General features: G+C 36.6%; 1 protein-coding gene across 1 annotated transcript; it reads left to right on the forward strand.

The window, feature by feature from the left end:
• Window positions 1-25,911, forward strand: LOC101741875 (ras-related protein Rab-9B). Its single transcript, XM_004928578.5, has 4 exons — window positions 1-547; window positions 11,959-12,159; window positions 17,343-17,485; window positions 18,201-25,911. Exons 1-4 carry the CDS (start codon window positions 350-352, stop codon window positions 18,331-18,333), a joined length of 675 nt encoding a protein of 224 aa, XP_004928635.1. The 5' UTR covers window positions 1-349; the 3' UTR covers window positions 18,334-25,911.
• The last annotated feature ends 220 nt before the right edge of the window (window positions 25,912-26,131 follow it).

Below are 26,131 nucleotides of genomic sequence, written 5' to 3' on the forward strand. Positions count from 1 at the left end.
CATATTGAATCAATGACAGTGACATTGCAGTGTGCAGTCAATTTTTAGGCTGATGTTTTGTGTTTTACTTTGGTTGTGGTTCATTGTTGACTAGTTCACCTTCAAAAACGACTGGTCGTTTTTAAATTAAAAAAATCAATTGAAAATACAATAATTAAACGAACGCTTTAAGTTTGAAAATATAACTACATCAAACTATTCAGACTAAACTAATCGCTTTGATTAACCGCTTTGAAACTAATTAAAAAGTGAGTCATTAATTAAACAACCGCGTTTTGTAGTCAGATTCAAGGCTGTTGCAATAAAAAATTCGTTTCAGTGTTAGATAATGTCTGACTTAGTTTAAATAATGGAGGAAAATGATCGAAGAAATCAGAACAAGAACACTTTATTGAAAATTGTGATACTCGGCGACGGTGGAGTCGGTAAATCATGTTTGATGAGCAGATTCATTTCGAACCATTTCGATGATCATAGTTTCCACACTATAGGTGTTGAATTCATGAATAAAACCATAGAAGTAAACGGAAAACAGTATACACTCCAGGTAAATATATTTAAATTAGATTTAATCAATTGGCATATTAGATTAAATTAACATTCATTGCTTATTCTCATCAAGTTTTCTTTGTTATTTTACTGACTTTTAATATTGTGCCCTCGGATATCTGATAATTACAGACAATTGTAGTCCTGAAATACTGTTAACTCGGTGGGGAACCCATCTCTAGCAAAAAATAATTAAAAGTATTTATATGAGGATCAGTAAGAAATTATAATTAATTGATAAATAATATTAAAATGAAAGACAAAAAGCTTTCAAGTCAATGAAAGTTCTCTAAATATAAATAAATCAAACTTCACAAAAGAGAGTACAAATTTAAATCAAAAATTGCATAAATGGCACACTTACCCTCTTGAATCTCAACTGGCATTAGCAATAGCCACTGCTTCAATTGGTTATTCTTAGTTTACAAAAAGTTATAACAGACCACAAATAGCCAACCCTCATCTTAAAACCAATATTTTCCTAAACTTTGGAAAATTTAATAAAACTAAATAGTTCACAAAATTTTAAAACAGCCTGCCAATTTAGACTAGTTCTTAAAGGACTGTTGTCACACTGAATTATATATGATACTTAAAAAAAATCATCACTAATCACGAGTTTGGTTTTGGCACCATTGAGCCATTTGATAGAAATGGTTAAAATAACATAGTCATTAGAAGAGCAAGGGTACTCTGCTCTTTAGCCTTTCTTCATGCTTAATGTATATACTTCACACTATATCTACAACTAAAAGATACAAGCTCTACTGTCCTGGGAACTGGGTGGAAACAACAAGACTTGGTTGAAAACAGCTTCTCAATTTCAAGAGTACCTTGAAACATGTCTAGATCTTTTGGTATATAATTCTAGGGAAACATTTAAGCCTTCAATATTTAAATAGTACAATGCAAATGCAGCAAATGTAAAATTATGCCACGAAATTTAGGTAATGTCCCATGTTTTCCAATATAGATATTCACCATTAGCCAAATATTACAAGTATAAATCGGGAAATCCATAAAACTGAATGTCTCAAGGTAATCTGAAAAAATACTAAATGATAATGGCATGGTAACTACTAAATTAAAACAGAGCAGTAATAAATGACTAAAGCAAAAGGACATTATATTATAAGACTAGACTACTGATTAGCAGATGCCCTCAATAGAGGACACACAAACAGCATATCTGTTTATTACTAACCAAACTGTTTACAGGACACATATAATTATTTAAATAAAAAAACTCAAGACTTTTAATAATCTAAGTCATTGTGGCCTAAGGGATAAGACGTCTGGTGCATTCATATGATCCACAAATGCACCAGTGTTCGAATCCTGCAAGCAAGTACCAATATTTGTACTGAAATACGTTCTTAACAAATGTTCACGATGGATTTCCACGGTGAAGAAATAACATTGTGTAATAAAAATCAAACCCGCAAAATTATAATTTGCGTAATTACTGGTGGTAGGACCTCTTGTGAGTCCGAACGGGTAGCTACCACCACCCTGCCTATTTCTACCGTGAAGCAGTAAAGCGTTTCGGTTTGAAAGCCATTGTAACTATACTTGAAACCTTAGAACTTATATCTCAAGGTGGGTGGCGTCATTTACGTTGTAGATGTCAATGGGCTCCGGTAACCACTTAACATCAGGTGGGCCGTGAGCTCATCTACAAACCTAAGCAAAAAATAAATAAATGTTCTTTATATTAATCAAAGTAAATGATGTCATATGTGGTAAACGATTGTGTATGAGTGTATGAGCTAATGTTAGCTCATTGTTTGTTTTGACCACAAATTACATCACATAGAACATAATAAAGTAGAATACCTCAAAGCTTTATAATATGTACTTGATCACAATTTTGAAATTCAGTTCCTTGTTCATTTTTTAAATATTACTGCATCACATAAAATGATCTACCTACTATGTGTCGAAAATTGGGTTAATTCATGATTCTTCTACTAGACATAACAGTTTCAACTGCATTAAAGTCTTATTATTAAAATTCAGAACGCATTCTGACTATAATGAGTTGCTTGCTAATTGGTTAAATGGTTGTTCTGTATTAGATATAGTCTGGCTGGTAGTACCCACAAATACCTGGGGGGGGGGGAGGATGCTAAAAAACTTGTATGGATTATGTGAGATAGGATATGAGAGAACAGTGTGTGAGGATGCAATGGATTGCTGTACTGACAAACGTAGGATAGTAGGAGGAAGAAAAAGACATGGTATTGTGTTTAAATGTGCAAAAGTCATGCTCCCAATGAGAGTAGCATCAAGACCCAATATTAGAATGTATCATAGAATGAGTGAACGACTCTCAAAGATCATCTCGTGTTAAGTAACTACTGGAACTTGTATACATCACCATATGAATGCCACCAACCTTTCAATTGGAAGACATGACTTCACTTCCCCACAAGAGCACACGCGATTCTTAACCACTTAAAAATGTAAAATTGTATTAAAACTTATTATAATTTTTTTATTTGTTGCCTTTATGGGTGGACGAGCTCACAGACCACCAGGTGTTAAGTGGTTACTGGAGCCCATAGACATCTACAACGTTAATGCGCCACCCACCTTAAGGTATAAGTTAGAGGTAAGGTAAGAAGAGGTAAGGTATCAAGTATAGTTACTAGTTTTTCTATACACATGTCGTTATTAATAGTAATAGAAATCTTGACTGAATACTTTATAAAGTGAGAAGCAGACAGAGAGAGAGAGAAACAGAGAGAGGAAGATCTAGATATTCATACTTATACCAAACCTTGCCAAGTAAACTGCCATGTCAGTGTAGAGTCTACACTGTAGACGTAATTTTTTGTTTTTTATAGAAAATTTTCATGTTCATTAGGAATTTGTTGTTGCAAATATTTTAACATCCATAATGTGCTTTTATATTATGTGAAAATCTATAATACCCAAATTAATAATGTTTTTTTTGCACAAACTATAAAGAATAAATTAGTTTACCTCTAGTTTGTTCCATTTAAACATTTTTGATGTCAAATTAACATATAAATGATATAAAAAAAAATTCAACGCATAGAAACAGTTTGTGTTTTTTTTTTTTGTAAACACTTTGGATAGAATGAAGAATGACATTTCAATTTTAAAGTTTAATACGCAATAAATGGAATTCGTTGAAATTTTATTGAAAAATAAACTAATTCTTCATTAAAATCTATATTATAATGCATGTTTTTGAGTGGCAATAAGGCGCTTACAATATTTCGAAATAATTCAAAGATTAATGATCAGCTTTATGAGCATTTAGGAGTCTTCCCGGTGCCGTGGCTGACGAGACGCGATATTATGAGTCATAATTTAAGACATGTCCTTAAAACTAAATTTGAGTAGAGGTGTCAGCGATACATAGCAGCTTTTGACATAGCGTCAATGAACGCTGGTGAACATTAGGTGGGTTGTATTCTCGTATGCCTTCGAAGCCAAACAAATGCCGCGTCTAGAAACGTTTGCCTTGCTAGTGATATGACTCACGTCAGATGCTTGTGTTACGAGGACCAAAGGACTGCTAGTCCGACCTGAGATAACAATCTATCTATACCCATCCACCCTGGAGATCAGTGAGCGTTGGTTTACAATCGGTGGTGGACAAAGAGTCAGCGGTAAATTAGCCTGAACCATGCCTAACATTGAAGAGGTGTCGGTCGATCTCAATTAACCCACGCTTGTGTCGCTACGGCGCTAAGACAGCCGGCCAATTCATTTACTGTCGAGTTCACTTGCCGGGGTCACATATTTAGACGCTGATGATTAAATGCTCTTCATATTTAATATAGGAACTTTTGCAATTCATGCATGTAACACAATAAGCTCACAATTTTTAAATTAACACCAATAATCTGACAATTAAACAAACAGTATATTATTCGTATACATATAGGTAGGCAGCGGCTTGGCTCTGCCCCTGGCATTGCTGAAGTCCATGGGCGACGGTAACCACTCACCATCAGGTGGGCCGTATGCTCGTCTGCCTACAAGGGCAATAAAAAAAATTCACGCCCGTTCGCAGGGTTTTCTAAAATCAAAAAGAGCTTATCACATGTGTGCTTAGTTCGAGTTTTTTTTAACTTGTCTATCGCGTAAAAGTTAACACGTATCGAGTTGCAACAGCGCCTCTACGTTTAACGAAGTTAAAAAACTCACACTAAGCACACTGACTAAGTCCAGTAAACAAGTAACCCTGGTAAACATGCTGCATCACCGTAACCAAACGTCATTTCGTAAAAAAACATTGCGAACAAGCCAATGAATTATGATGATCCACCCGTCAATGTTAACCTACAAGAAACCTGCAAACATCTTGCATCGTGGTCCCAACTTTGAGCCTACCTACTACCTACTTACTTACTACTAGTACCTACTACCTATTAACGAAAATCTTAAGAGTGTGGGGAGTGAATAACTCTCTCCACAATGGTCTATCATTTGATTTCGGTACATATCATATCTATATAGCTACACTATATATTTTCTTGGGTTTTCTATAATTATTTTCGTAACTAATATGTTGATGACAATAAACGCTAGAATTAAACTGTAAAAGTAGTCACCTATGGTATTCATTTATGGTTGAATTAAGTAATCTATTTCATTCGTGCATAATATGATCATTAAACAAACGGCAATCTTGAAAATTACGTATAGCTTTGTTGCTAAGCAAACGAAATTTAACGAAGTTTATTGGTTCTTCAAATTATCTTTTTAGATTAAGCGGTGTAACAATACTACATATTGGCAAGAAATCGCCAAATTACAATTTGAATTTTAAAGGAGCATTCTTGTCAAATATAAAATTCATTAGTTTCCAATTTTACATTAACATTCTAATACTTTAGTATTTTACCTTCTGGTCGAAGTTTTCTTAGCGGTTTAATCAGAAGATCCTCTGCCTTATAATATTCAACAAAAATATCCACTTTCCGATTTATTATTTGTCAATATGACTCCTCCTTGCGTCGTATTCCTCATTGCTGAGGGTCGTGACCACCCTTTTGTATCACCTTCGCACGCACGATTTTTCTCCATCCATTCTTGTCTCTGGCGGTGTGGAGGGCGTTGTGAAATGTGGAATCAAGAGCGGTGCGGATCTGGTCGGACCAACGTATTGGGCTGCGCCCCCGAGGTCTTTTCCCATCTACCTTACCAGTCACGATGAGCCTCTCGAGATTGCTACCATCCTTCCGTGCGATGTGACCAAAGTATTCAAGGACTCTACGAAGACACTCGGATGACAGCCGCGAGGAGATTTTGAGTTCTTGCAAGATTGATATGTTGGTCCGAAATGCTGTCCACGGAATACGCAGCATCTTTCTCCAGCACCACATCTCAAAGGCGTCAATGCGTCTGCGGTCTGCAGATTTCAGTGACCAGGTCTCAGCGCCATACGAAAAAATCGAGAAAACTAGAGTCCGTACCAGTTTGGTTTTGGTCTTTACGGATATGTTGCGATCTCTCCAGATTTTTCCGAGCTGAGTCATGGCACTCTTAGTCATACCAATTCTTCGGCGCACTTCCTTCTCGCACGAGCCATTGTTACTAATGTTGGAACCCAGGTAGTTAAAATTGTCCACTATTTCTAGGTCTAATGCGCCAGTGAGTTCCAATTTTCCAGACCTATCCACCACCATGACTTTGGTTTTGGACCTGTTTATGGAAAGTCCCATCTCCTTGCTTATCCGCTCCATTCGGTCCAGAAGCGCAACCATTTCCGACTCATTCGCTGCAAGAAGAGTAGTATCATCGGCGTATCGAAGGTTGGTGATTTTCACGCCACCAACTGTAATGCCACCGTCCCAATTCTCGCAGGTCCGTCTCATTATGTGCTCCCCATAGGCGTTGAAAAGAATGGGCGATAAAATACAACCTTGGCGTACTCCTTTGTGAAATTTAAAAGGTTTCGAGGTTGTTCTATCGACTCTTACGACTGCCTGACTTGAGCCATACAAGTTGCGAAGTAAGGCGATGAGATGATTTGGTACCCCAAGTTCTTGTAGAACCTTCCATAAACAACTCCAGTTGACACAGTCGAACGCCTTGCTATAGTCGACGAAACACATTATCACTGGCGTGTCAAACTCATATGCTTTCTCAACAATCTGCCTGATGTTGAGAATCTGTGCACGAGTACCCTTGCCCTTCACGAAACCCGCTTGCTCTGGCGGAATTTGCCAATCAAGGTAGTAACGGATGCGGTTGTTGAGGATGTGAAGCAAGATTTTACTTGCATGTGAGATGAGAGACAAGGTTCGATAATTGTCGCAATTCTTGGTTGATCCTTTCTTGTGTAGCGGAAGAATAATGGATTCCAACCAATCCCGCGGCCAATCACCGTGTTGCCATATATGTGAGCAGATCTTATATAGAGTCATAACACCCAAGTCACCCATAGCATAAAGCACCTCCGCTGTAATCCGATCGCTTCCAGGAGCCTTATTCTTCTTAAGAGATTCCAGTGCGGTGGATATTTCGGAAGGTAAAATCATGGGTTCCAGTTCTAGATCCTTCCATTCAGGATTAATCCCGGATGTCGAGTGGGAATCTGTATACAATTGCTCACAGTACGCCCGCCATCTCTCGGCAATGCGGTCGAACTCGTGTAGTACAGTTCCGTCGGCATCTCTTATGACCCACGATTTAGCCTTGAACTGCCTGGAAAGGACTCTAACTTTCTTAAAAAGGTCTGCAGTCTGCAACTTGTTCGAGAAGCGCTCAATGTCACGGCAAATACCCTCAACAAAGTGGTTCTTGTCAAGGCGACAACTGACCCGAATAGCTCTGCTAAGTTCGGAGTATTTAACTTTTGCACCATCTTGCAAACCGCTAGTTTTTAAGTCTTTTCTGCGTTGAATAAGCTCCCACGAATGATCGGAGATCCAGCATTTTTTCTTCGGTTCTGGCTTTTTCTTTTTAGCGATCTGGTCCAGCGCATCGTTGATATGACCTTTCAAGTGTTTCCACTGTGTATCAGCGTTAGCGTGAATGTGCGCTGGAGAATCCTTCAAGATCGCCTCTAATGCCTCTCGGAAGATTGGTTGTTCGGAAGGATCCAAACTATTGGGTTTTGGTGGTTGACGTCTGGGCGCCTTTAAACGCAGCGAGAAGTTAGCTACGAGCAGGTTATGGTCGGAGCCGCACTCTGCGCCGGGAAAGGTCTTCACGTTAGATACTGAGGATCTCCAGCGGCCATCTAGAATGATGTAGTCGATTTGATTTCTGTACCTGTCGCCTGGAGATCTCCACGTGTACAAGCGTCTTGGATGATGTTGGAAGTACGTGTTCATAATACTGAGATTTCTTTCAATGCAGAACTCGATCAGTTTTTCACCCCGTTCATTCCTAATGCCAAGTCCAAATTTTCCAACTGTGCTCCTGATATGATTATCATCCAGTGTACTGCCAACTTTGGCATTCCAATCACCAAGAATTATCTTAATTTCCCGACTAGGTATAGAATTCAGTATTTCCTCCAGTTTTCCATAGAAGTCCACAATTAACTCATCCTGTGCTTGTGCCGTCGGTGCGTATATCTGTATTACATTCAGCACACATGGATTGGTATTCAGTTTCATTGTCAAGATTCCATCAGACACCGGATTATAACCGAGGACATATTTGTTTAAGTGTGGCGGCAATATGATTCCGACTCCACTCAAACTTGAATCTTCACAGCCTGAGAAGTACATGGTGTTCCCTGTCACAGTGGTGAAGTGGCCATTACCACGCATGTGAGTTTCACTGATGCCTAGTATGGAGATGTCATGAGATTCCATTTCCTTTTCCACGATTGTCAGCTTACCCGCCTCCAGCAGACCTCGGACGTTCCAAGCGCCAATACGATGACTCAATCGTATAGAGGTTTTCTCGCTTTTAGAAGCTGCAGTACCGACAGTCAATATGACATTTGACAAATAATAAATCATGACATGACATTTGACATTTGAAAAAAATCGCTATACGTTGTATTTCGATTATATTAGTTTTTTTTTTAATTGTTTTATTGCATAGGTAGGTGGACGAGCTCAGATCCCACATGGTGTTAAGTGGTTACCGGAGCCCATAGACATCTATAACCTAAATGCCGATAGTTACAACGGCTGCCCAAACCTTCAAACCGAAACGCATTACTGCTTCACGACTAAAATTGGCAGGGTGGTGGTATCTACCCGTGCGGACTCACAAGAGTTCCTACCACCAGTATCGATGTGTACAAAATACACATACATATTCGTAATATAAATGTTACCTTCGGAACTCTTGCAAAATTTACCGCTATTTATCGGCTTGATTAATATGTATTAAGGTCTTATCTGTCAGGTGCTGCGTGCATTAAATTTAGAATTTTTATTTTAAATTTTGCTTACATGGGTGCTTGTTCACAGCCCATCTAGTGTTAAGTGGTTACTGGAGCCCATAGACATCTACAACGTAAGTGCGACACCCACCTTGAGATAGAAGTTGTAAGGTCTCGGTATAGTTACAACGGCTGCCCCACCCTTCAAAACGAAACGCATCACTGCTTCACGGCAGATATAGGCGGCTTGGTGGTACCTACCTACCCATGCGGACTCACAAGGTCTTCTACCACCAGTATGAATCTTGTGAAATGTATAAATCTTACATTTCATTTCGGAAGTATCAACATTCACGTTTCACGTGTCTCTGTTATTATAGATGTTGTTTTTTTAAAGTATTGGCATTAAAAGGAAAAGACTATTTGATATACGCCTAACCTAAATCTGAGAGCAGAAGTAAATATTCATTTCCCAAATAAAATAATCTGTTTCGCTGCCGTTCCATTATTTTTTAATGATTAAAGGCCAGTCTTCGCTTTTTCATATAATAATACTAGCTGACCCGGCAGACTTCGTAGTGCCTCAATAGATAAATAAAAGACCTAAACTTTTGTATACAATTAAAACTAACAAAAGGAATCCGTCCGACGGGGGACGCATCAAAGGAAAAACCAAAATTGTTATTTTTATTTAATTCAGAGCATTTTCATATTTATTAACCTTTTAAACCTTCTCTGGACTTCCACAAATAATTCAAGACCAAAATTAGCCAAATCGGTCCAGCCGTTCTCGAGTTTTAGCGAGACTAACGAACAGCAATTCATTTTTATATACATATTTTATATGCAAATCTAAAAACTTACTTACTTCATACTTATTGTAAATATTCTTATGAAATTAATCATTAACTTTCATTAACGTTAAGTCGTCGTGGCCTAAAGGATAAAACGTCCGGTGCATTCGTATGTAGCGATGCACCGGGGTTCGAATCCCGCAGGCAGGTACCAATTTTTCTAATGAAATACGTACTCAACAAATGTTCACGATTGACTTCCACGGTGAAGGAATAACATCGTGTATAATAATAAAAATCAAACCCGCAAAATTATAAATTGCGTAATTATTAGTTTTAGGACCTCTTGGGAGTCCGCACGGGTAGGTACCACCACTCCGCCTATTTCCGCCGTGAAGCAGTAATATTTCGGTTCGAAGGGTGGGGTAGCCGTTGTAACTATACTGAGACCTCAGAACTTATATCTCAAGGTGGGTGGCGCGTTTACGTTGTAGATGTCTATGGGCTCCAGTAACCACTTAACATCAGGTGGGCTGTGAGCTCGTCCATCCATCTAAGCAATAAAAATTAAAAAAACTTTGATGCAGTTTATACAAAAGGCAACCATTACGAAGTCTATATCATATCATCATATCATCATATCATCATCATCATCATCATCATCATCATCAAATATTATAAAGAGGAAAGATTTGTTTGTTTGTTTGTTTCTAATAGGCTCCGAAACTACTGGACCGATTTGAAAGTCTTTTTCCATTAGAAGCCGACATTGTCCCTGATGAACATAGGCTACTTTTTTTAATTTTTAATTTATTATTATTTTTTGGTTTCATGTGTGTTTTAATGTTTCCGAAGCGAAGCGAGGGCGGGTCGCTAGTATCATAATATGACTGTGATATGACGAAATTTCTTAGAAGTTTACGAATGCACCTCAAATTGCATGTGACCTTATAAATCTACAAAAAGAAAGGAAAGGTTCTATTGTTTCGATTACGGTTTTTCCAACTTAAATTCTGCACAGAAATAAAAATACATAAAATAGTTTATGTATGTAACAAGAATAGTTGAAAAGGTTAACGTGTTCGTAATAACGTGATGAGCGTCCTCTTGCATATGAGTCGACTATTATCAAAGGCGGCAATGTGACTTTTGGACAGTTATTGGTAAATCAGAAAAACGAATTATTGACTTTGTATTCCATTGGCAGTCACAAAACTCTTCTGAACGACATCTTAGATAAATAACAGGTTAAGTATTAACCTTTATTTAATGCAGGTTTTGAACCGTATTCTTTGAAGGAGACGATTATATTCAAATCAATCTGTATTGACATATCAATAACATTTTTTTGTCCAAATGCACAGATTACCACTTTTGATAATAGACGACTCATATTTACTGAGAACATTTCTAGGTTTATTTGTGTTTATCAGTGTTCTATGCATTCGCGAGTCATTTGTTCGATTGAGTTTAGATTTTAAACAAATTGTAAGAATAACTTAGAAAGTGTGGTAATATATTCTAACATTTATTTACGCTTTGTTCACAGCTAAGGTTTTTTTAGAGTAAATGAACATAATAATAGAAATTTAAAAAACATTTCAAAACTTTTTAAGTTGTGAACTACAAATTTTTATTGCGATATCAGTTCATTAGTTTTCATTATCGCAAGCAGGCTGGACTGTGTATACATGGGTCGCTGTGGTGCCATCTCCCATGGGATGTTACGACAGTAATTCATTGTGATGTAAATATAACTACTAACATAGGTGTAAGTCTTACTAACAATCTGTATGAGTCATGGTTACTTGCAATAAAAACATTATTATTATTATTATTAATTCGCTCTGTTAATTTTTTCGTTCGTTGTCTTACTTGACAACTATTGACAGTTTGTTTGTTTGTTTCGTCTTAAGTATTAAACTCATATCCGAGAGAAAGATCTTCAGTACACTAACACGAGTGAAACCACCCGTGAAAACGAGTAAGTATCAAAATCAAAGAAAAACAAATGCTAAGAATTTCATGACGCCAGTGGCGTGACTTCCCCTCCGTTACGTGTCATTATTTTTTAATGTCAAATCCTGAAAATGTTGATCGTAAAGAATGTAACTATTTTCACGGAAACCTTTTTTTTTCAATTGTTATTCGTTCAACAAAAAATACGCGAGCCCGCGGTATAGTGGAGCATCTGGTGAAATTGGAAAGGCCTCCGGACCATTAGTAAACCTTCAATCATAAAAAAGAAAAAAAATTATGATTTCAATTATGATCTTGTCACAGGTATGGGACACGGCCGGCCAAGAAAGGTTCAAATCGCTCCGGACTCCATTCTACAGAGGATCAGATGTATGCATACTGGCCTACGCTATAGATGACAGAAGTTCATTCAATAACATCAAGATGTGGTTAAACGAATTCCTGCATTACGCCGGCGTCAAGAACGGCATTGAAAGATATCCTTTCATGGTCGTTGGTAATAAGGTACTTGGATGTATTATGTTTTGATTTAAGCTTTATAATATTATAGTAATTTTACTTTTTATTATTTTTCGTAACTAATTGTTGATACGGCTTTGTAAGTGAGCTCACGGGGATTAATATGAGAGAGAGCTAACTAATAGTAGCCCTAGCAAGCGCAGTGCTTCGCTGAAAATTTATCATCATCGCGCCGCGAAACTTGTAACAACCTTTTTAACTAATGTTGATACCTATGATTTTTGTGATAGTTCACTTTCTTGAATGTACCTATACGTGGAAATTTCATAAATTATTTCAATACATTCCCCACATACCCCACGGTTAAATTTGTATTACAGAAAGATAGAAACACGTTTGCTTTATCCCAAAATAAAAAGTTGCTATTTAATTTTTTTATGATTTTATGGCCTGGTAACGAGGACCTTTAAGCCAAGTCCTATATTTTCTTATTATGTTCTGTTAGAATAAGAAAAATTATATGAAGCGAAATGAGATGAATCTGATTAATTTTAATTAATCAATAGGGATGAAATTAAATGAAACGAGATGAGATGGGATGGAGTAAAGTTTCAGTAAAATGATGCTCCCGCTACTTAGTCTACTAATTTTGTAACTACATATTACAATTGGCCTTGATGCGTGCGCACATTTTTAAGTTAATCTCACGTCTTGAAAGCGGCGAAAATGACATGCAAAGATTCCGTTGCATACAAACAAACATGCATAGATAGATATAGTGCCGAGTGTAATAAAATAAAGGCTGCAAAATGTATAGATTTTGATAATTGCCGGTGGTGAGTCCGCACAGATTTGAACAACAACCATTATCTTAAATAATTTGAGACATTGATCTGTTGGCTCTAGTAGTGTGACGCGATTGACGACGATTCAATATCTTAAATAGTTAATCCAATAGTGCAGAAACAACCAGTGGTTTGAAAGTCATCTAAAAAATTTTATAAAATAGACAATATTTAAGGCGATTTCCCTACTTCGCGAACTCCGCTTAATTCTGCATATATCTTATCGCTACCAGTAGGTATGGAGAATATGAACAAGAAAAACGAATACAGGTTAATGTCGAGTTAAAAAAAACTGGTCGTAAAATTTTAGAATAATGTAACAGGTAGATAAAATTGTTTTGAATAACTTGTCTGAGACTATCTATGATATTAACGGTTAATGTGATTTGTTTATCTATTTATTTATTTATTTTTGCAGTTTATTTCCGCGGTCATTTAAATATATTTTCTTGAATAATTTATATAAAAATATTTCTTATGTCTCAGTTGTAATATTTGAAAGTTGATATTTTGTTGTTTCGAAATTGTTTTGATGCAGGTTGATGATACTTAATCAACAAGACGGAACCAGCAGAACCAGTGCGCTTATCGCAATATATCGAATTAAAAACATCCATTTGTTACCCCGGTCACTCACATTCGCACGAATACGCAAACCCACAAGTTTAGGACGACTTTGCAAATGATTATGCAAACTTTTCGCTGCATTCGTGGTTTTCCAAGCTGTGTCGGTTTTTTAACGGACATCAAAGCGCGCGAACCGCGACCCTTCGCGTAGTCTACCACACACTCGTGTGACCAGTTGCGCCCAGGATTGCGAAGGCAACGGACGTTTCGCTATTTTCATAGATCGTGACGTCTAGTGTGTACGCTACACATCTTCATCAAAAGAAATCCCATAAAAACAGCATGACTGTTAATGATGTCTGGGAAAGAATTCAAAACTCTTTTTCTCTTCAATGTTCTATTGACGAATTAAAAAGGAGGAGAAATTCGTGAGACATTCGTAAACAAGTGTAGGAGGAAGCGCAAACGGGTTCGCAAATTGAGTACCGAACCCATTTGCACAGCTGCTAAGTTTGCGAATGAATGTTTGAGGGTCCTTCACATACGCGCAAACATTCGTACAATGTACGAATATTTGCGCGCATGTGAGTGGCCGGCATTAGAACAACCACCATATCTTCTGTTGTAAGTCGATATCACTAATATTAGGAACGACCAAGGAAGTTTGATCGGTCTCTAACTGAGATATCCTTGTGTAATGACCATCAGAAACAAACAGAAACACAAATACAGCCAAACTCCGAATGCTAAAGTTAAATATAGTAAAGATTAAAGTGATACTGGATCCGAGTGGAAAATGAATCTTCAAAATATCCTTTTATACATAGAACATTTTTAGCAACATTTTCACGTTTCTTTATTTTACTTTTGTGAAATTAACGAATTGCGCATGAAACCATTTCACAAGAAAGTAGATCGAAAATATATAAGGAGCCACAACAAAAAGCCTCTCGTTATTTCAAACATCTTAATTGAAAGTTCAATAGTAGTTAAGTATTTTGGACCAAAAATTCGAATATAGTTTTTTTTTATAGAGCATTCTCGAACTATTCCGAGTTAACTTGACAAGGAAATATTTGACTACACAGGTGTATATGTAAATGAATCATTAAAAACTAACTTGCTTAACCTTTTGAAACTTGTGAGCGATTAAATATTTGTAGTTATCTAATGTATCTAATCGACTCACGGTTTTTGTGGTTTACATGTATTAACGGCTAGGTAAACGGTTCGGCTTTGCCCCTGGCATTACTGATGTCGACGGGCAACATTGATCACTCATAATCAGACGAGCTGTATGATCGTTTACATTCGCAGACCAACATTTTATCGTGGCTGTAATGTCATCAGAATTTGAAATTATATCATATTTTATTCTATTGTAACTAACTATACTTGAAATCTTGGAACTTATATCTCAAACTGGGTGGGTCATTTACGTTGCAGAATGTTCACGATTGACTTCCACGGTGAAGGAATAACATCGTGTAATAAAAATCAAACCGGCAAAATTATAATTTGTGTAATTACTGGTGATAGGACCTTTTGGGAGTCCGCACGGGTAGGTACCACCACCCCGCCTGTTTCCGCCGTGAAGCAGTATTGCGTTTCGGTTCGAAGGGTGGGGTAGCCGTTGTAACTATACTGAGACCTTAGAACTTATATCTCGAGGTGGGTGGCGCGTTTACGTTGTAGATATCTATGGGCTCCAGTAACCACTTAACACCAGGTGGGCTGTGAGCTCATCCACCCATATAAGCAAACAAAATATATATTGGTGATTGTTTATTTTGGTCCCAAATGACGTCGTCACACATATGAAATCGCTCATCGATAATTTCGAAAAATGACTGCCAGTTCCCTATTGTCGATACGATCGGCCAAAATTAACACGTTGACTGCCGCGTATGTAATTATATCGATTTCTGTTACTACGCGCCTGGATTGCCCAACTTTGCTTTCTTTTGTTTGTTAATGTATGTCTTAGGTATATTAAAAATAGATTCATTCTCAGACTACTAGATATACCGGCGCCTTAGTACGAAGATCGAAAAGAGAAATCGATATAAATACATCAGTGCGCCGCCTAGGTCACCGGTGACCTACATGGCAACGTGATAAATGTTTTTAGTATTTATATTTTTATTGCTTGGATTGTTGGACGAACTCACAGCCCACCTGGTGTTAAGTGGTTACTGGAACCCATAGACATCTACAACGTAAATGCGCCACCCGCCTTGAGATATAAGTTCTAAGGTCTCAGTATAGTTACAGCGGCTGCCCCACCCTTCAAACCGAAACGCATTACTGCTTCACGGCAGAAATAGGCGGGGTGTTGGTACATACCCGCGCGGACTCACATGAGGTCCTACCACCAGTAATTACGCAATTTTTAATAAACGACTTCCCGCCGGTTTCTTCCATAAAAGCATCGTGCTCAAAGTGTGAATCGCAGAATAGTCGTAAGCACAGTAAACTGTAGACTTACTCGAATTGAAACAGGTCGTTAGTGACGACACTTCGCAATGCTAATCGCTAACCGCCCAACACTATTTGTGTATCTAACCGATCTATGAAACTGAAATTAAATTTACATCTTCAACAATAAATCGAACCGATGCTTAACTTTAAAAACTATAATATGTATGATAGTATCATTAGCTAAGTTCTTTTCATGTTTGGTGGAGTGTGCACGTCCAAACAATGCGGTCATGGGAGCTATACAAAAACACCATACCCTTCGAAGCGATTCACTATGTTGTCTATAAATATAAATAAAATTGGAGTGTCTGTTTGTAATATTGAAATAACCGCTTTTTACTACTTGCATATGAATATATATGCGATACATACACCAAAATAACATTTTTTACAATTTTTGTCTGTCTGTCTGTCTGTCTGTTCCGGCTGATCTCGGGAACGGCTGCACCGATTTTGACGAGACTTTCACTGATAGGTTGCTGATGATATAAGGAGTAACTTTTTTAGACTAACTTCGCCCCACGGCGTCACCCGCGGTACAACAATCGCAAGTAACATCGCGGGACTCAGCTATTAATAATAAAATTTAATGTTTCCGAAGCGAAGCGAGGGCGGGTCGCTAGTCTATGAATACGTTTGGTAAAATTGCTAAATCCGCATTATAAGCTAGTGTGCGATAATCTGCACAATGGCTGAACCCTTATAGAATTAAACCATTGTAATGTTTCAGTGATGTTTTGTGAAAAGTATAGTGTATTCTAAGGAAGGACGTGTATCAGCAATGTATTTCTAAAATTTGAAGGCAAGCTAGATTCGTTCTAGTGAAAAATTTTAAAGTCATCGTGGCCTAAAATATAATACCCCCGGTGTACTCGTATCGAGCGATGCGGCTGTGCCGATGTTCGAATCCCGCAGGCAGGTATCATTTTTTGTATTGGGAAACGTACTAAATTCACGTTCACGAATGACATCCACGATGAAACAATAAAAATGTATAATGAAAATCAAAACCAACAAACCCTCGCCATAAAAATAAATACATATCGACGCTTGAAGGGCAAACGTGACTAAGCGACAATAACTGCTTTGTACATAAATGATAGGCAATAACCATATTCGATGCGCAAAAAATACATATTTCTAAGTCTATTAAAATCATTTCAATCCTACAGCTAGATTCGTTAAAATAGAATTTTTTTCAGGTATATCAACATTAAATTAGTCTACTTACTGTAAAGTTCACGCATTGTCGCTTAGTCACGTTTGCCTTTCAAGCGTCGATATGTAATCTAGTTTCGTTTTTAATTTGTAAGATGTGTAATTCGTCATTTCCAGTCGGACGTGCCGAGCAAGGACAGAGAGGTGACTCACGATCAGCTGAAACAGTGGTGTGACGATAACAAAATATCGACGTATATAGAGACTTCAGCTAAAAACGATAATAATGTCGTCGAAGCATTCTCAATGGCGGTCCAGAGGTATGCGACATTTTATTAGAAAAAAAAGGATAGTACGATACATAAAAAAAACAGCTCTCAATAGCCGCCAACGCTAGTGGATTATTGTCTTTCTTAAGTCCGATTACTCCCCAGCATTGTAACTATGTTTTTGTTTCATTAATATTGCATTATAAATCAGAATTCTATTTTTATATCTATTACTAAATGAATATTGCTGGACTTAATCGGCGTGTCAGACCGTAGGTGGCGTAAGATTACCATTTCCGAAAACGGTAGTCGGGTAGTGCTAAGTCCTGAGACAACAACTAATCGCGACTGACATTGTATTTTAAAATTTATCTTAAAAATTCACGCAATGTAACATATCGGTAGGTAGCAACTTTGCTGTGTCCTTACCAATAGTGATATTGAAGATTGTCACAAACCAAGATAAACTAAGCTGTAGCCTTCCCTATCCTGCCTTAGGAGAACCGAGAAATTCATCCCAAACGACGCGCGAGGTCAACGACCTAGACAAACCGTCTCTATACATTGCTGGTTCATGAAATGTAAATCTTTTAAAACTAAAAGCAATTATGCTTAGAAAATAGTTTCCTTTGATTTTCAAGTACTTTGTTGACGTTTCCGTTGCGGGAAGGGTTTTCTTACATCTCGTCCGAAAATATCTTATCATTTTAATCTGATAACGGCGGAACTTTAAGGATTAGTCTATTAATAGATTAATCATTTGCAGGTGGGTAGATCTGGACCAAAGAGCCGAGAAAGAGCTGGGAATGTTCCAGCATCCTGATGCGGTGACGCTGCACGGCAACGGAACCGCGTCCGGTTTCCGGGCGACGTGTTGTTCCCGGATCACTGACGTATGATCGTGTTGACAGCTGTCACCTGTCAGAAGTGACGTTCGGGCACATAGGCTTAGATGACGTCAGTAAGCGATTTGACATTGACATTGAAACTTACAACAGAGTAGAGTATTTTTAGAATGCCTTTAGTTAGTAAAACACAGTTTTCTTGTATAACGTTATTGCGCTTACTGTGGAAAAAGAAAAAAAAGCACAAAAGCTCCGGTGTTTTACCGTAAAGCTTGAAATGTCGTGACATCTCATACTTCATTCACCGATTTGTATTAGTCGAAAGAAATGCGATCTATCATTCCTAAATTTACCATAGAAACCAATGATTTCCAACTTTAATGGCTAAAGTAGTAAATTAATTTAAAAAATACATTAATAATTGTTGTTATAATACAATATGTAAAAATGATTCAGACATTATCGTTTTGGAGTTTTATAAAACCGGAATTCCCCTCCGGTATTTCCCCGGCCCAGTGAGACAGAATACAGAGTGATTCTGTTATGTCCTGCCTTCGTGGCCGATAAAGAACCTCAAAATGAACGAATCGATGGCAAACTAATTTTTAAACATTCCATGAAACGTAAACTTGTCAGACTGCATAATAATAACAAAAAACAAAAATATATGCACTAGTATTGTTTTGTTTTGCAAATAAACAAAATCGAATGAACAAATTATTATCGAGTATTTCAGCATTTTAAAGACGCCGCGTTCTAAATAAATTTTAATTTCGTAATAACATTGTTAAATAGATAAAAAAAACAAAAACGAATCTCACACGTTCAACAATGATACTTCGTATTTATATTATGCATTTATTTGCTCGGAGTTTTAAAATTGTACTGTGTTTATTTTTGTTGAATAAAAATTGTTCCAATTAATAATATTACGAACAAATTTAAGATTGGAAATTAAAAAAAAAAACGAAATCAAAGAATGATTGGTTGTGAAAGTGTTTTTTGTTAGTGATTTGTTTTTAAATAGTATATTCTTCGATTTACGTGTCTCTTATATAATATGATTTTCTTTTTATATACATATATTTTTTTAAAAGCTATATTATTTAATATATTGTAATGGACGAGTGATTTTTTTTCTTCAAACAATTTGACAGCTATGTTTTTTCTGTCTCCCAACGTGTTACCATTTCAATCGCGATATTAAAAATATCGTGTTGAGTTATTTTCGAAGATAAGATTATAATTAAGTGACGTATGAATGTGGAGTTCTTAATTTTTCAATATTAAAATCGATTGTATGGTTTAATCCGTAAACGGTATCTAGTACCATAAATCCTTTTTTTTAAAGTCCATTTTAATGTCGTCGTGGCCTAAGCGATAAGACGTCCGGTACATTCGTGTTGAGCGATGCACCGGTGTTCGAATCTCAGGCGGGTACCAATTTTTCTAATGAAATACGTACTCAACAAATGTTCACGATTGACTTCCACGGTGAAGGAAGAATAACATCGTGTAATAAAAATCAAAGCCGCAAAATTATAATTTGCGTAATTACTGATGGTAGGACCTCTTGTGAGTCCGCGCGGATAGGTACCACCACCCCGCCTATTTCTGCCGTGAAGCAGTAATGCGTTTCGGTTTGAAGGGTGGCCGAAGAAAGCCGTTGTAACTGTACTTGAGACCTTAAACTTATATCTCAATGTGGGGGGCGCATTTACGTCGTAGATGTCTATGGACTCCAGTAACCACTTAACACCAAGTGGGCTGTGAGCTTGTTTACCCATCTAAGCAATAAAAAAAAACTCATATAAAGGAATTAAACAGATTCCTGTGAAAATGTCACTAACCCAGTAAATTCCTGATTGATAGTGCTTAATCAGTAACACATCAGTATGATTGCTTTTTTTATTTATTTGCTTTACTGGATGAACGATCTCACCGCCCACTTGGTATTAAATGGTTACTAGAGCCAATAGACAACAATAAAGTAAATGCGAAAAAATGAGAAATGATTTCTAAGTCTCAGTATTACAGTACAACGGCTGTCCCGCCCTTCGAACCGAAACGCATTACGACTCCACAGAAATAGGCAGCGTGATGGTACCTACTCGTGCGAGCTCACAAGACACCCTATTCGTCGATTACGACGAAGAGTTTGACCAGCGAACTAACCCATAGACACAGCCCACTGAGTTTCTCGCCGGATCTTCTCAGTGGGTCGCGATTCCGATCCGGTGGTAGACTCTGCAAAGCACTGCTCTTGCTAGGGCTAGTGTTAGAAAATTATCTCAGGTTGAGTCCATGAGTTCACCTACCGATCCGCGTGAAGTTGAATTCAAATCAGCCTGTTTTTTTTCGGGCTGGGTGCCGAACCTCCTACGAGGTTCCCGCGCCTAGGGGGCGGGCGGGGTATGTGGGACTTGACGATCTGCAAGTGTTGGGAGCAGACCGCGGGCCCGAGGAATTTTAGGATCCTACCGCACTTAGAGATTTCCCTGCACTCTTACACCCGACGGCCGCCCGGGCGATGCTGGCGATGCTGGTGTTACGGGATACCCCGCCGGGTAAGAACCAGCCTTCACCCGCGACTTCACGTGAACAAATGTAAATCGTCATAGCGCGATTCAGGAAACTAATCACGCCATCTATCGTGTAATACTGTAAACGCGCATAGTTTCTTAACAATCTAATATCGGTATACCAAGTGGATATAATATATATCGTGTTATTTATATGTAAATACAAAGTGTCTTAAAAAGGTAAACTAAAAAAAGAAAAAAATATCAAGTCGTTTTTGTGTGACGCGCGCACTATGTCGGACCTATATGGCCCCTGAACATAAGTTAAACTAAATTGTAAATCTTGCAAAAAATATTTCTCGCAATGGAAAAACAATAAAAAAATTTAGAGAAAAAACCAAAGAGATTATATTTTATTTATTGCGTTTTTGTTTTGGAAACAGTACAGAGGTTGCGTGATATATAGTCGTGTAATGCGACCATAATTTGTATTATTACATTAGGTAATATATAAATATTATATTAGCATAACTCTTAAATTAATAGTATTGAACCGTCCTTTGATTGTGTATAATAGTTAGCGGTATTATTCGTTGAGTCCACTAAAAGTTGATCAGTGTACTTAGTGTGAGTTTTTTAACGTTCTCCATAGCGTAAAAGTTATTATATGGAATGGGATCGTTTACCTACGTTTGCCGCTAGGGGCGCTGTTCCAACTGCATACAAATTTGAATTAACTTTAACGCTATCGTGAACGTTAAAAAACTGTCACTAAGCACACTGTACAGAAACTTACTTTATGACACACAAAATGTAGATTGATTTCAGATAAGGCATCGTTACACAAAATCTATGTCAAAAAAAAAGTTTATTTTCATAAATTGGCACGCATTTTAAGGGACTCTATTGCTTTTTTTTTTAATAAGTTTTTAATGTAGATATAATCATGTTTTTTTTTTAAAAGAAGGTATAAATATGGTATTTCAGTGATTTAAGCTTATCACTTTAATTAATTCAGCTTAAAAGCTTAGCTTAATTATGATTATGCAATTTTTTTAGTTAATAATCAAGCTGTTGTATGTATATTCGAGTCTGTTACGAGATTGCTAATATTTTTATTGTTGCTCTAGCGTTTATGAATGTTAAAGTAATTGCTGAAATGCAAGTGTGAACAAAGGTCGACCGTGTCTGTGTTATTTGTAAACATGTTCTTTCTTTTAAGCCTTCGTCAAACAGAACGCGTACTTAGCGCCGCGTACTTAACGTCGCGCTCTTCAAATTGACTAGATGAGTCCAACGCTCCTTGACGCAACGCATTCGCCAAATCATATAGTGCCTTTCGATAGCAGTGTGAAAATTTAAAAGTATTAAGAAACTTTAAGTAACTATACTGAGACCTTAGAACTTATATCTCGAGGTGGGTGGCGCATTTACCTTGTAGATGTCTATGGGCTCCAGTAACCACTTAACATCAGGTGGGCTGTGAGCTCGTCCATCCATCTAAGCAATAACAAAAAAATCGAGTGATTCAGATGTGGCATTGTATAAGCATGGGTATTTTCTAACTATTTATATAATTTTTTCGGGCATTATCTAGTATTGTAATACACATTCACTCGGACGCTAAAATAAAATTTGTAAAAAATTACAACGCCTGACGTCAAAGCCTCCTAACGCCGCGACAGAGCGTTACGTACTTATAGCGCGAGGGCTCTGTTTGACGTTATTTTACCATAGTAGTACAACACATCTCGGCGTCATAGCGCGCCGTCAGCTTAGCGCCATGACGCGCGCTAATTACGCGTTCTGTTTGACGAAGGCTTTATTCCCGAAATACGGGTGCATTTTTTGTGGCTTTGACTATGTTTAATGTGACCATGTAGTATTTTCACGACTTCTCGTAATTGACATTTCTAATGCATTGGTATTATTACAGTACTGTAAACAATATTTATAATTTTTTATTATTTACCTACTCGATAGTATTAAGATATATTTTTACGTACCTACATCAAGCTTAAAGCCGACTGTAGATCAAGAGATAAGCTAATCGAGATAAGCTATAAACAAACTAGATTTGTTGCGTTCAGCTTAATACTAAAATGTTGCAAAGGGGTGTGTGACGGATCTTGAGGGAAAATATTGCTAATGATTAATACGACATTTTCTTCCGTATCACCGTGTATTTAGCACATTTACAATATTAAGTAAAAATAGAAAGCTACAGCCTTTGACATATTTTTGACAAGTCCGACATTTCTAAGACCGTGTTGCCAGACTAAGATCATAAAAGCTACGTTCCGTGACAGGATGCGTGCCGGGTGAGATGAGCGAGCAGCTTTTTAATTGCTTAGATGGGTTCACCTGTGTGCTTAGTGCGAGTTCTTTAACGTTCTCGATAACGTAAAAGTTAACTCAAATTTGTATTCAGTTGGAACAGCGCCCCTAGCGGCAAACGTAGGCAAACGTTCCAACTCCAACTTTTACGCTGTCGAGAACGTTAGAAAACTCACACTAAGCACACTTGTGTTAAGTGCTTAAACGGAGCCTATAGACAACAACATAAATGCCGGCGTTCACCTTGAGACATGAGTTCTAAGATCATTTTGTAAAGAACAACATTTGCTTCAACCTTAAAATCGAAACACACTACTTGTATTTACCCGTGCAGGCTCATAAGATGTCAGTGAAAATTGTCGTATTGCTCACGTAGCAACAGACATACATTTTTTTTTTAACTTAGTGATTCACACAGATTACTCTGCACGATTCTACAAGTAGGAAAAATTAAACTAAACTAAGTTAGCTCTTGGTCTATAAATTGCTTTATCATTTTATACCTGTAATGGTAATTGTTGTTGGTAATTGAAAAATGAAATCCTTTTTATCGACTATCTCAATTATTTTGCTTTGACCAGTGAGTTTAATGGGATTTTAACTTAAATGCGCTCCGTAAAAAATAACCTAATGATGACAGACATTGTAACGTCTACACTACTTGTGACTGAAAAGTCTATGAAGCAGGATAATGTAGTCGATCCTTGAGGATCACAGAAGCGTTCTCTTTGAAGAATATGTTCGATAACAAAGTTCAGAAACAAGTTATCTTTAATGACTTTGTCGAGCGCACGATTATTATTAACATAAAAAAAAACTGCTTAAAACGTACGGTCATAAATAAAAATGCTTTTAATTTAATTAAATTTGCTCCATCGTGTTCATTTTATGTGACGCATTTAAGTTTGTGACGTAAGTATATTGAATAAACAAGTAGAAAAAAGGATTAAAAAAAAAAAACATTAGTATTAACATATAGAGGTAAGTATGCAATAAGGAGTGCACATGAAGCAATAAAATGGGAACATTCTACCTCTCTTACTAATTAATAATTAGGCCTTATTAAAATTAGAAAATTTATTGAATTACCGGCTGTTAGTCTATTCTAAAAAATACCTTTTGATGTATTTTTGTTCACGGCGTAGATGCAGTAATGCTATTAAAATGTAATGTTATTATTTTTATGACTTACACTAATTAAAATATTAAATATCGATAATTTTAAAAGAATTATCCCAATATGACATTAAAAAGAAAAAAATATTAAAAAAAAATATTTAGAAAACTTACTTACTTATATATATTTGACGTTGTTACAATATTACGTCATTGGCTAACTGTTGTGTAGCGATAATGTCGAATTCGTGCATATCAGAATGATCAAAAAAATATATTATGTATATGTTTATATGATGATACTTACAATATTATAATGTTATGTAAATTTTGTATTTGGTTTTATAATATGTGTGTAATAAATTATCGGAAAACTATGTAATAAAACTTAAGCAGTATTGAATTACCCACACAAAAATTAAGAAACATACGTAAATGATAATGATTTCTAAATATAATATAATATCTTACATCTATGTAATATAATTTAATATAATGTATCTAGAGTTGTTTTTTTTTTAGTTCACATGCCTAGACAAATTAACCTGACTAATGTCAAAGGGTATTTATTATATTAGACCATAGAAAACTTTTAGGGGTGTGTTTTTGCCGATAACTTTATGTTTATCGATAGTATTATATCGAGTGCATTAACTAGTTAACAAATTTGAGATATTATCATTGTATATGATTGGGCTGTATGAAACTACATCTAGCATTCCATTTTTAAATCACATACATTTCTTTTTTTTTTTTCTAACAATCAATTGTGTACATTAAATGTTTAAGTTTAATTTTTAAAGCGGCTTTTGCATTTGCGATTCTGATCGCGCGTTGCATTTACGTCCAGTATCATAAATATTAAGTATGTATATATTGTATAATCTATGGTCCAGTACACATTCAACAGTACCCGCGAGTGGACGTGTTCAGAAATATATAGAAAAAGCGTAACTAAATTAATTCGGCACTGAAATGCTCATTGACAAAATGAGAAAGAGAGTGATTGACTTGGTGGAATGGATATAAAACATTTATTATAATTTTAAAATGTGAGAAGGATTTATTGAATTTGTCGCACCACATGCCTGCTAGAAAACTCACGTGCAAATACGCCATACGTGAAATGGTAAGCGCTCGACACACAGACGCGCGAAATCGTGCCTAAATCAGCGTAATAAGCGACTGAATAACGTCTTAAGCAAATCAGTGTTCGATATATTGAAATTACGCCATTTCACATTCTCGTAGAAATGCAAAGATTTTTTTTAGTATTATACGTTTTCAATGCTTAATATTGGACTTTATTGTTATTGACGTAATGACATTAGAATACTTGTAAATGTACTTAAAACATAAAGTCCCTTTTAGGTTTCGTTCTCTCGATATGGTGTAGCAATGAGTTCGAATACTTAGATGTGAATTTCATCAAAACAATTGTATGTTAATTAAGTAATATACATTGGATTTTTTTTGAAAATTACACCCTTATTTATAATACTGGAATGTACCTATGTATATGAATCGTATCGGATTGTTGAAGGATAGTGTGAAGTAAATCAACATTGACTATATCGTTATATTTATTGATTGCGATCTAAGGAATTCTTGTTGTTATATTTTATGCTTGTTAGTAAAATAAATACTCTCAATTCGATTTTTGTCATTTATTTTAAATCCTTATGAATATTATTCGTGTTCATTCGTTATTCTTCAAATAGTTAGCCCACTGAGGTTCTGACCGGATCATCTCAGTGGGTCGCGATTCCGATTCGCTAATATATTCAACTAAGCACTGCCCTCGCTAGGGGTAGTGTTGGCAAATTCGCTAGCTAGTGTTAGCAAATTCGCTAAGCTCGCCTACACGTTCGGTGAAT

The sequence above is a fragment of the Bombyx mori genome, chromosome 15, assembly GCF_030269925.1.
Source record: "Bombyx mori chromosome 15, ASM3026992v2".
In the NCBI taxonomy this organism is placed as follows: domain Eukaryota; kingdom Metazoa; phylum Arthropoda; class Insecta; order Lepidoptera; family Bombycidae; genus Bombyx; species Bombyx mori.